Source organism: Meleagris gallopavo, chromosome 23 (assembly GCF_905368555.1).
Source record: "Meleagris gallopavo chromosome 23, MGAL_WU_HG_1.1, whole genome shotgun sequence".
NCBI lineage: Eukaryota > Metazoa > Chordata > Aves > Galliformes > Phasianidae > Meleagris > Meleagris gallopavo.
In genome coordinates this window covers 1,123,105-1,135,782 of record NC_139426.1, presented here as the reverse complement: position 1 = coordinate 1,135,782, position 12,678 = coordinate 1,123,105, and the positions used below count along the sequence as shown (strand labels likewise).

The 12,678-nt window shown below is 45.5% G+C and overlaps 1 protein-coding gene across 3 annotated transcripts in view; it reads left to right on the top strand.

Annotated features, from left to right (window-relative positions):
- PRDM16 (PR/SET domain 16) overlaps positions 1–12,678 on the top strand; it is a 202,571-nt gene that overhangs the window by 107,034 nt on the left and 82,859 nt on the right. For all 3 annotated transcript variants that reach the window (XM_019622445.3, XM_085242433.1, XM_085242432.1), the window contains exon 3: positions 7,915–7,965. In XM_019622445.3, the coding sequence (XP_019477990.2) occupies positions 7,915–7,965 (51 nt within the window). The remainder of the gene's footprint in view (positions 1–7,914; positions 7,966–12,678) is intronic.

Sequence of the window (12,678 nt, the reverse complement as noted above, 5' to 3'; positions counted from 1 at the left end):
AATATCATTTATTTAATATCACTTGTGAATATATGAGGGCATCACCAGCCTTATGTTTCTCTTCTAGACTTCTGAGGCTTTAATGGGCCATTTTTCTTTCTGCATCACACTGCGTGTGACCTTGTCATGTTCAGGTGACTGTTGGGTTGTCCTGCTGATGGGTATCAGGGTGACACAGCCCATCCTGGCCATTGGGTGCTGGGCAGAGATGCGCTCCCCTATCTGAGCATGGCATGAGCAGCAGCACTGAGCTGCCAGATGAGACAGTGCATTTCCCACTTAAAACTTTTGAAAGTGGTGGGAACGTTGCACGTTGGCTTTATTTTCCTTTCAGTGTGATTAAGGATAAAAAATTGACGTGTCACAGCTTAGCTATTTAGCTTTGGTGCTCTGCTATGGTTACGTTGAAGGCCATTATTTTGATGGAACTGAGGACAAGCTCTAGATAGGGATACAGCTCATTGAGCTGGGTTTCTGGCAAATTCTGCATACAGGGAATGCATGCACGTTGTGTTTATGCTTGTGATTTGACAGCCTTGCATGCAAGTAGCTGGAGCACTTCGGTGAGCTCACTGGCATGACTTGGGTTTTTGAACCAAGGCAGGAAAATGTGCCCAAGAAAAAACATATTGGCTATACACTCTTCGAGTGTGGCAAAACAATTCATAATTCTTATCAGTGTCTCTTTAGGCTGTAAGGAAGAGAATGGAATGATGTCATTTCTCCCTGTTCTTTCTCAAATGCCTAACTGTGTAATCACTACGTTGAAGTAAGCCTGCAGGCTGTGCCACTCGGCATGGTGACGGGAGAGGACAGAGCCAGCTGGCCCTGCTCTGCAGCTGGAGAGCTGGAGCAGGACATCTCCTGCCCTGGTACATCTTTGAGAAGTGATATTATGTGCCAGGGGAGGTTCAGGTTGGATATTGGAGACATTTCTTCTTAGAAAGAGAGGCCAGGCATTGGAAGAGGGAAGTGGAGGAGTCACTGTCCCTGGAGGTTCAACATGGAGATGTGGATTGAGGGAACATGAGTTATTGAGGCTGGACTTGATGATCTTAAGAGGACTTTTCCAACCTTTATGGTTCTGTGATTCTATGGTCTTCTCCTGGTTCCTCTGTTGGTGCTGAGACTTTCCTGTTCCCCACAATATTGATGTCAATCAGTAGAAGCAGGACTGGAAATGAGTGCAGGCCCAGCAATACTCTGCCAAGGTTGGTTCGTTGTATGAACCTCACCCAAAGGGAGACAAGTGATTGAGGTCCAGATACCAAACTATTCTAGGGACTCAATGCTGTACGTGTGGAATCCATTTCAACACACATCTTCCATCTGAGAGCGCTCTGTAAGATGTCCTGCTCATAACAGGTATGGCTCAATATTGAGATTTGAGTGCACTGCTCTGTATGGATGCATATGTCAATGTGTGTCCTGGATATACAGGCTGCAATTTAATATGAAGTATGAGCTCGTCAGCCAAAGCCCAGAGGTCCCCATACGTCAGATCAAGTGCACGTCAGTATTGCCATTACCAGATGATGTATGATCTCTCTTTATTTACTTATGATTATTACTGATCATCTTAACAAACAGGTTATCAATATGGGAAGTACAGGGGAAGTTCATTTATATTTTTCTGTCAATATCAAGGTCATTTTTATAACTAAAAAGGGTCGAGAACAAAAAAAGAGGTGGATGGTATACGACTAAAGCTAACCATCCAATCCACTTACATGGCTGCAAACAGCAACGCTTTATCTGTTAACCAAAACATTACATTTCACTCTTCAAGATGATTTTTTGCTCGGATAATAAATGGCTCCAGATCCTTTAAGTGATTGTGTTATGTAATTCTGCAGCAGAGAGCACCCAGAGCTGGTGACCCTCACCTTCCCTTCGCTCCTGTTTTCTCTACAGACAGAGTGAAAATGCAAACTGTTTTGCAGTTATGACAGAGGCTCTCATATGTTCTCAGTCTGCTAGTTATGTTCCCAATTTGGAAGATGAACACACTGAGAAAATACAGACACCATTCAGCTCCGGGGGCATCCATCCTCGTCCTCAGGCTGTGCTCGCTGGGCATGCAGAGAAGTGCCCCTTTCATCTGGTCAGAATTCGTTTCTATAATGGAATTTCCCTCCAGGAAAAGGGAGTTCACAATGATATTTGTAAATGTATTTTGAAAAGAAAATCAATATATTAATTTAAGCACTTTTTTTTTTTTTTTCCTCGTGTGTTCTATTACAATCTTCTTTTCTGGGAAGTGTTTGAAGACGTAGGCAATAACAGACAAAAGACTCCATTCATTGAGAAATCTCATTAGAGGTAGGATTTGTTAATTATCTACAAAATAAATAATTGCCACGGATAATTAAGGTCATTCTGAAAACAACACCAGTTGGTTTGTGCTCCTAGGGACGGGACAGGTGAGGACTGCTCCCACTTGGAGCACCTGGACACATTGGGGTGCAGGGCTGCAGGACTGGGAGCAGCAGCACAGTTCCTCCCCAGGGAGCCCCAAGGGCAGTGCTTGGTTGTGGTGGGATTTTGACCATCCTGCAGCTAGCTGGCTGAGAACCCAGCGCTGTTATCACTACCGTGCTTGAGACACAATGGGGTTCTCAAAACAGCGTTTATCTGGGTTTGTTATTTCCTTCACCTCGTGGGTCACTCAGAATCCAAACAGCAAGGCTTGTTTTGTTGCTGTTTTTGTTGTTTTTTTTCCCAGTAATTTACCATCCTTGATACTTATTCTTCTTTCAAGAGTCACGCTGCATTGCAAAAGGGAATGCAGTGGGCTCGAGCTCGTGACATAAATGTGTCTCTCTGCCCCAGAGTTCTTAAAGATCTCATTCTCTGGAGCTGGTAAAAGCCATTTTATTTAAATAGTGTAAATAGATGGTTATTAAAGGTGATGCCTGGTTGCTGAAATGGAGAAGAAGAATAGACGGGGGTTGGACGCGGCGCTCTGAATGGGAAATGCATCCCCAGCTTGGATCCAAGGAACACGTAATGAATGAAATACATTCTGCTTCAGCAAAACCGCCAAACTATCGAGTGCATTTCTCATGCTCATTAACACTGGACTTTTAGAACCCGATAAGAATGCAATATAAAATCAAACAGCCCCTAAAGACTGCGAGATTATATGTAATGCTCTCCTATCACCAGCCCCTGAGTGCTTGGCAGGAGAACTGGTGACATTTACTAATCAGTACCCTCTCTTATTTGTCTTGGCTGAAAGTCTCAAGTCCTCAGCTTATTGAAGTTATTTCAAACGCTCTCCATTAGATTCTGTTTAACTTCCTGGTATTTGCAGTTGAACTTGATGGCGATGTCATGGAGGAGCTGTGTCTAAAACGTTGCGATACCACGTATGTAAATTGCAGGCTCATTTTCTGTCTCGCAGACTTTGTTCTTGAGCGTTTTCTTAATGCTTGGCATTCACTCTTTTCACCATTAACTCCCCTGGCATTGCCCTACTCGGAACGCCCAGAAGCCGATTCCTTCCTGAGGTGCAGCTCAGGACGTCCCATTCCTGAACACCCTTTGGAATAACCTGTAACGATTCACCTCACTGCAGTTTGTTCTCCTGGAAGCCAGCAAACAAAGCAGTTCCTCTGCACAGCCCCACACCACACAAGTGCAGAGGTGCTCCCTGCGGCCGATCACCAGAAATTTTGGACCGCTGCTCACTGTTAGTATTGAGCATTTTCCGTCCCGTGCGAGATCACCTTTTTGTTCCGACTTTCAACTGAAAAATAAATGGTTATAAAATGGTCTGTGCAGTGCATACCAGGGCTCTGCAGACTGTTACTGGTCCGCAAACCACAGTTTGGCTGCTCCACAGTGTTCCCAATTGTGCTGGGGTTGCCCTTAGCACTGAATGCCTGGTTTATTCTTTATCCTCCTTCCAGCCCATGGCTCGCTGTGTGCCAGGCAGGGCTGTGCTGTTCATCCTCCTTGCTCACCAGCCAGGAAAGGAAATTCTTCCTCTCCGAGCGGAGCTTTCCTCCCTTTCCTCTTAATTCCAGGCACATTCGCTGCAAATTCCCAAGACAGGATATTGAAAATTTCCTCAAGTGAATAGTGTTTCACCAGTTTATTTACTACAGAAAATACCAGGTTTTGTCAATTTTGGGGCCAGAAAGTGCTCTAAAGTCTCCATATTTTTAAAATATGGTAAACAGAAAAAAAGATTGGAAGTGCTGGAATGGATTTGTGCTGCAGCACCTGAATGCAAAGCTGGGCAGCTCGCAGAAATCCTTGCTCATCCTCCTTGCTCCGTATGGTCATTCTTTACTGTTAAGGGAGTGATGGGGCAGCTCCCAGCTTGGAACCAAAGGGCAGTAAGGAAATAATGGCAGTTTGTTTCCTGGGACAGTAAGGGACTAATGGAAATCTGCTTCCTGGCAATGCAGGGTTGGGTTCGTGTGGATTCCACGTGTATTTTCTTTAACACAGTGTTCGTGTGGTCCTTCTGTCCTCATGAGCCCACACTCCTTCAGTCTGCTCCCAGCACGGCATCATTATGCTTTCTGCTCAAGGCACTTGGCCTACAGTAGCATCTATAACTTCTGCTCCATTTGGGGGTCTCAGGATGGCAGTGTTTTATGGCACTCCTGGCTGAGCAGTGTTATGTTTGTAGTGGCAAAGCTGTGGAGTATCAAAAATGGGCATTAATCACGACAGTCTTGAAGGGACGTTAGGAGGCTCAGGTGAAAAGTGTCTGTATAGGAACGTAAAAAAAAAAAAGAAAAGGAAAAGGTGGTAATGCTTACACAGAAAACATCTGGATTAAAATGAATGTGAAATCAGCTCATTGCCAGCCAGTGCTCAGATGATGTTGGTGAACTGGATCGGCTCCCTTAATGCTCCTTGCTCAGGGAATTGCAGCTCCCGAAGCACTGCTTGGCCGTCCACGCAGCATTCATGCAGAGGAGGGAATTGCTATTTCCATTTGCATTTCAGGACCCGGTAGCTTTGGTGACAATAAATCAGACTCTGAATTATTCCAATGCATTGGATGGAGTGGCTCTGCAGTCTGTCAGGGCAGAAGGCTGAGAGTTTTGCCTGATTTTCCAGACAACTGCAAGCAGCTCAGCCCTTGGCACTCACTTTATGAGCTTTTCAAGTGGATATCTTTCTTCTACAGGATTCAGAGCTTGCAAAATTTACTGTTTCATTGCTTATTTTTGCTTAAAGATTGCTTAAAAATTGGTATGCGCAGTAGAGCAGATTTTGTGTTGGTCCCATGGTGTCATTTGGAAGATCTGTGCTATCCGGGGCAATGAATGCCTTTGGTTGATGACGTATCTAAAGCAACTGATATCAGCAGGTGCCATGAAGGAGCAGCAAGGCTTTGATGACCTGGTTGTATGCTGGGCAGGGCCTTTATAGGTGATGCCAGACTTCTTGGGGGAGCTGGGAAAGCAGCAGCTGCTGTGACAGCGATGCGTTTTGCACGGATCAGCTTTCTGGTTTCACTTTGAAATTGGCAAATGGATTGTTATGAAAATTGTTAATAAATAAACAACTCTTTTCTGCTTGTGCATCTGCAGTCGGCAGAGCTGTCAGGGCAGAGCAGGTCAGCTCCTCGCTGCAGGATTTGATGGTGTTTGTGTGTCTCAGGCAAATAGTGGCAGCGAACAACACATCACACATCACAGCTTTTCTCTATTTCCTAATTTAGGTTTGTAAAACTGCCCTCAGGTGCCAGGAGGGGAGGATGTTAGCGAGGTACTCACTCAGGCCAGACAGTTGGGCATGATGCTGTGCAGGATGGGTGTGTTAGAGCTGGATGAGCCCACGCATCCCACAGAAGGATCAGATGACAACGAAGAGCCAATTACTGAAAGAAGGGCTGTTATCCACACGCCAGCTTTGCGCTACCATCGGGCTTCCTCTTGCATTTCCAGCTTGGTACAAACGTGGAAATATTGCTGAAATACCCAAATCTCAGTGGCAGAGCAGGAGTAGGCTGTGCTGAATACATCAGGCCATGCCTATTCAAGTTCTTTTTTTTTTTTTTTTATTTTTAAATGACAGTTTATCTGAGCTCACGGAATGAATGGATAACGTTACTATTTACATAAGCTCATTGTGATCTGTCTCGGTAATGTAATCAAATTAGGGTTAACTGCAGCTGGAGAATGCCAGCTTGTAAACTGTTTTTCAAAAAGAATCACATGGTGTTACTTGACATGTTTAGTATACATTCAGGAGGCTTTGCAAAAATTATAGCACATCCCTCACTCGTGTAGCTCAGGCAGGATCCCACTGCCAGCAGTGTGCAGAGCCCAGGAAATGAATGCAGGGAAGCATTGCTGCTGCACCTTCATTGGGTTCCCAAGCCATAGCAGTGACACGCTGTATTGCTTTTGGCTGAAATCAGCGTATCAATGGATAGAAAAAGGGCACAGTGTAAATTCTGAGTACGTTTCAGAACATCTGGGTCAACTGCAAGGCTGCAGCCCACTGTACACGTCAAGCTCTTTATTTAGGATTATGGCATTCAGATGAGATGAAGTCCAGGCTGAGCTAAAATTACCCAATGAGTAGATTTTCAAAGTATCTTTTGTTATTCTTATTAATAAACATCACATCTGGTACTTTCTCTCTCGTTTAATTAGGAGGTAGCGCTCAGTCCTGCTGTGTGCCCCAGGTTCTGCTGCTGCAGAGCTCTCCCTTCAGCCTCTGTTTTCAAACAGTTTTCATTCCAAACTGGGAATGCAGAACGAGGAGCTTGAACTCTCCTCCCGAACCACCCAGGAGGGCTTCTGAAGGCTGTTAGAACCTGGTGATGGTTGGGCAGCATCCCTGCCTCAAGGTGCCCATCCTGCCAGCTTCTTCTGGGCATATCACCAACGAGCATTCAGATGCACAGCCACGATGCTGTGCTGCAGAAGTACAATTTTTGAATGTGTCCAAAGTACTTTTTGCAGATCCTTTTATTCTCCAAGAATTTCAGAATTTGAGATCTGCTCTGAATTGAAAGGGAAAAAAACAATTTGCTTTGAAAGCCATAACTTGCCCAATGAGCACAGATCTATCCAAACCAACAAAAGGAAGCTTGTGTTGGCATTTAGATCCAGACTCAGGAATTCCTGACTCTTAAGCCTGTTTATACAGGACTACACCACAGCCCAATTTGCACTTCATTTCAGCGTGTTTTCTTTTTTTTTCCCATCCACATTTATGGGCATGTTGAACGGGTGGATTATGCACTCTGAATGCACGTAATTAACCAATTGTCTTTAAAGGTGTTTTGCGTATAATAGTTACAGTGAGGTGCCTTGGGCTGGGGGCTGCTGTGGTGGCTGTGGGTCCTTCAGCACAGCCAGCTGTGGGCAGGGCTCTGCCGTGGCTCTCAAAGGGCTTCCAGTATCCCAGAGCAGGGGCTGGGGATGCTCCACGGCCACCAGCCCTTCCCGCAGTGCAGTGATGTGCACTCCTCATTGGGTGTCATTCGTGTTCCAACCTTCCAACCTGTGCTCTGCACACACAAGCGCGTGAGCACGTGGAACTTTATTGCTCTGCCATTCACCTCTTGGTCCTATTTGCTCTCAGCTGCTTTCCAAACCACAATTTCAGTATCTATTAGAGCTGTTGTAAAGCACAGAATGCTTTAGGATTCCCGCTATTTAAAACACGGTGCTGTTATTACAGCTGAGCTCGGAGGCGTTTGCCAACATTTCTGAAGTCTGTCGGTTCAGTCCATCCCACCTGGACGTGGCCACAGGCAGCCCCACGCCAACCTCTCAGCCACCAACTGCAATGGGCACGCACCTGAGAGCTGTGGCCCTTATGTAATAATAATAATTACTGTAATAATAATAATAATCAGTATTATTTTATAATATTCTTAGCTGCAATCCAACTTCACTTTTTTCCTCTTATTTTTTTTTTTTCTCACAGCAAATACTGACTGATCCCGAGGTGACCTCCCAGGAGGGCAGTATAAAAAAGGTAGGACATGGCTCCATTTTATGCAATTTGTATTACTGCCTGGCTTTGAAATACACCCACTTTCTTTTTTTTCTGCTCTTAATTTTGAACCAGGCTATGCATCGCAATAATTGTCCTAAAACTTTTCCAGTGTTTGCTTTGCGCCTTTGGATTACATCTTGTGGTTCTGTTGGCACATTCTTCTGTCTTTTTGTGATTCCGGCGTTTATGAAAAGGAAAATAGTAGTGTGAAGTGTTTCTTGATTCAGCTACAATGTGAACAACTACGAGTCCAAATCTTAAAACCTCATTTACCTCTTTTCCAGTAAAAGAAAACGTTGGTCCTTTGTTAAAAGTGCTAAATTTTTAGAGGTCACTTCGCCATGTAAATGTGGCTTACGGAAAGGCCCAGGGAATAGGAATAGATATATGAAAGGATAACATTTAACGAGTATGATGTATTACCAGTGCTTTTCATCACGTTGTGATGCTTAGAATGTAATGTGACCAGAAAAAGATGTGTTCCAAATACGGCCCAGCTGTATCAGTCTCTGCACAGCGGCTGCGAGGCAGCTCAGCTCTCCATGTTTCAGTAGCCAGCCCTCTATTTGGCTTCGGGTTGTTGCCAGGAAGGTGGGGATGATTCCCTCCATGGCCATCTGTGGGGCAGCGCTTGTTGTGTTTGCTTACGGCTGTTGGATGTGCACAGGGGCGACGTGTCTTTGCTGAAATAGGGAATTAGCTGGAATTCTTTTCAGATGTGATGGTCTTACATTGGCCGTTCGCAGCCGTGCTCATAAAATATTGGGTTTTTTTGGACTGTGAGGTGTGTTAAATGGGAAACTGCAACAACTGCCTTTTCCATTCACCCTTTTAGGCCATCTTCAATATTGAAAGTTAAAAGGATAATAATAAAAAATACCCGTCAGTGTCTCCAGAGTTTGGGAGCAGATACTGAGACCCACAGCCATTGCTGGGCCGTTCTGTTCTCATCGGTTTGAGTAAAACAAGCTCTTATTTTCGGGGCTCAGACTCACCATGCGATGTCCTGTGACCACGCAGTGACCTCGCAGCAGCCCTGTCGCAACGCCGCTGAACTTTTTACCTTGTTCCCCCCCATAACTCACTGGGTGTTTGTCTCTGCCTCAGTGGGATCCTTTTGTCTGGACAGACGTGGTGACAAGGTGGCAGGTTCTTATTATCACCATGCACTCATCGCAGCCATGGAGGGAATTCTCCATTGGCTGTTCTTTCTCAGTCCTTAATTACAGTATCACCAATGAATTGTGCATCCCCTCTTTGCTGAATCTCCGTTACTCCAAAGTGAGCAGGCTTTGTATGGGACGGGGGTAGAAGGAAACATTGAACTGGCATCCGTATGTCTTGGATATGTGTTTTTGTGTTTAAGCTCCATTATGTTATTCCAAAGAAGAACACTGCAAAACCTACAGGTCTTGAACAACGCCTTGTCCTTAACTATTTTCCTGGGCAGCAGGTATGAAGCTGGACAGTTATGACATTTAACTAGGGGGGAGAATTTCCCCTCCACTGCTGTCTCTAAATGCAGTGTAGAGAAGCTCTAGTGGGAGTTTATGAGGTGATAAATTTATTGAAGGATGGGCAGTAGGGCTTTACAGCTGGGGTAAAAAAGGTCAAAGCGGTAAGGTAAAGAGTTCAAGTCTAAACTTTATGGCTTGTGACAAGACTACTGCCGGACAGCTTTGCAGTCAGGGAAAAAAATGGAAAACAAAGAATGAAAAACCACTCTGTACAATTGTGGAGGTATCTCAGAATGGTTTGTTAGCACTCCTGGCTACGCAGCATTATGCTCTGGTGGCACAAAACCTTTTGGGAGGAGTTTTCCCTTCCCAGCATCCCTGAACCATTCAGTTGCCACATCCCTGATGAAGGCACAGGAGCTGATGTGTGAGCTCAGCTTATTCCTGCTCTCTTGGAGGTAGGTGGGTGGTGGAAAGGGGATGCACAGAGCAGCGGGTGCAGAGCAGGAGTTGGAGCTGGAGCCAAGATGAGGCAGTGATCCCAGCGCTCACTGGGCTGACTGCTGTTTGTGAGCTGAGAATGGAGCGTAGCAAGGGCTAGGGGGAGAAAAATGCTATATTGCACAGTAAAGCAGGCTTTGGGCCTGGGAGAAAAACAAAACTCGCCATTTCCAGCATTTTCCAGATGGTGTCAGGGCTCTTTGTGCCGGCACGGCTACCAGCACAGACCTACAGTGGTGGCTGTTGTTTGCTCACTGGAATTAAGATTTCTAGCAATGAGGACCTCTGTGCAGGATCATTTGTCCACACCTGGAATGTGCTGTGCCATAGAATAAAGCACGGTGTGCTCCTGGCCAGCTTTTCTTTTACCTGCTTTGCTTGCTGATACCGGGTTGACTTGCACAACTCTGCCCGGTTTTTGTTTGTAAGTACCTGGCAGTGCAAGCAGTGCTGGCAGGGAGACGTGTGCTCAGTGAGAGGAGCACCCACAGGCACCGTGTACCTGCAGGCACACTGTCACTGCTCCCCGCACTCCTTCTTCCAAGCCTTCCTCCTGCAGGCTGTTTATTTTGCTTAGAGAGCAGCTCATACGTTCTGTGACTGAATGTTCCTACGCGCCTTGCTGCATTCAGGGCACTGGAGCACGGGGCTGTTCCCCTTCTCCTCATTGTCGTTGTGATTTCGCTTTGGGGAGGGAGAGGAAAGACTCAGCCTCATTACCAGGCTCAGCTTTGGCTGCATTTTGCTGTTCCCAGCTGTGGGTGTGGGTTGGGGTGCGCCGTGCCCCCCCCCCCCCCCCCCCAGCTGCTGTGATGGGGACGTGGGGACTTCTCCTCCTGCAGCTCTCCATTTAGTTTCTGTTTACTTAAAGGGAATAGCCCGAGGGGCTACTGGAGAGAAAACATCTGTGGGAGATAATCTATAGAGTTATCTATCTATCACTCTTGTCGACCCTGTCTCCCTCGAGAGCAAGCTGAGAGACTTGTAATAAAAAGGCATCGCTGAAGAGGCTTTAGGGACAAATAAAGAGACATGTTAAGGGCCAGCTGAAAAAGGATAGAAGACATTATTAAAGCTCAATAGCCGTCTTATCAAAATCCAATAGGATAGGCATTTGGCAAAAGGCTTTAAATTTATTCTTTGACTTTCTGGAGAGCTTGAATTTATCCATTAACAAGAATGTATGGCGCAGGGAGCGGGAGATGCTATCGGCTTCAAAAGAGTGGGATTCAATCGGGCATTGTGACAAAAACAAGGAGCACAAACTGACGACAAAACCCATTTGGCTGACTTCATACTTAGATTGCAAAACACTCAAAGTGGGTAACATAATGCTGCTGACATTATAAAGTGAAAGTAATTTATTCAGCACCTTCGCTACTTTTCCCAAATCACAGAGGTTTGTTTTAAAAATAACATGACTGTTAGAAACAGTGTGAGATTAGAAATCTTGACCTCCTAGAAAGCATGGAGTAGTAAACCTGGACGGGGTGGATGGAGCTTTTATTCCTAAAACAAAAGTTAAAAAAAACCACCCATGTTTTGTTACTGCAGAAACGAGGAGGAGAGGTCCATAAATCTCGCCGGGTTTATTATTGTACACAGAGTGCTACAGGTCACAGGAACCATCTGATACTGCAGGAACACATTGTTCACACAGGATGATTGATTGATAATTATGATAATTTGCAAAATGATTATTTGGGTATTATAACCATCACTCGTCCCACCGGGTTGCTGTGAAGACATTTTCTATATCACAGCCGTCAGAAATGGCCTCTGGCAGCCGGGGATATGGAGGGGTCTGCTGGGCCGTCCCGCCGGGATCCGTAGGGCTGATGAATGATGACCCAGAGGAGTCAGAAATCAGACTTCAATAAGCAGTCAGGAAGGTAGTTAGGGAAGAGCAAGGGAACTGTTCACTGTCTTTTGTGCAGCAATTACGAGCGGGCCAAGCGCCCCGGGGCTCAGCGCAGCCTGTCGCAGAATCACACACAGACATTGGCCTCCAGATTGCTGCTGGAGCTGGTAAAGGTCCTGCATTTGCAGCACTTTGCACGAAACTCTGTTTATTTACCACTTACTCTGTGTTATATTCACCACGTATAATAAAAGACGGTCTAAGGCCGTTACCGGAGCTGATGTAAAAATCTAAAGTTCGCTATTTCTGCATCTTTCAGTTTTGTGTGCTGAAGGGTGGAACGCAAAACATCAAAGGATCGAATCCACAATGCTGAAGAAGTGAATCCAGAACAGCCCTCACACTTACCAAGAACCACTGCTTTGAAAATAGTGCTGGGAATTTTGAAAATGGCATTGGAAATTTTGAAAATAGTGCTGGGAATTTTGAAAATGGCATTGGAAATTTTGAAAGTAGTGCTGGGAATTTTGAAAATAGCACTGGAAATTTTGAAAATAGCATTTGCTCTGTGCGCTTAACTCAGCTCAAAACCAGGGAGCATGCCTTTCCTGGCTGCTGGGGTCGAAGCTGATCCTTGCAAGCATCCCATGCTGCTGTAGCGTGGCTGCAGCTGCCATCTCCCCACGAGCCCCGAGCTGCTGCTCTGTGCGTTGTATCTCTATGAAATAAGGGCATGTTTAGCCGCCACAAACAGAGGCAGCTTTGAGTTGATTTTTATAATCTTTCCCTGAATAGGTTTGCGTCATTCCAGTAAGCCCAGAACAAAAGAGTGGACAGTGTCTGAGAGTCTTTTTTATAACATTTCTCTCTTTC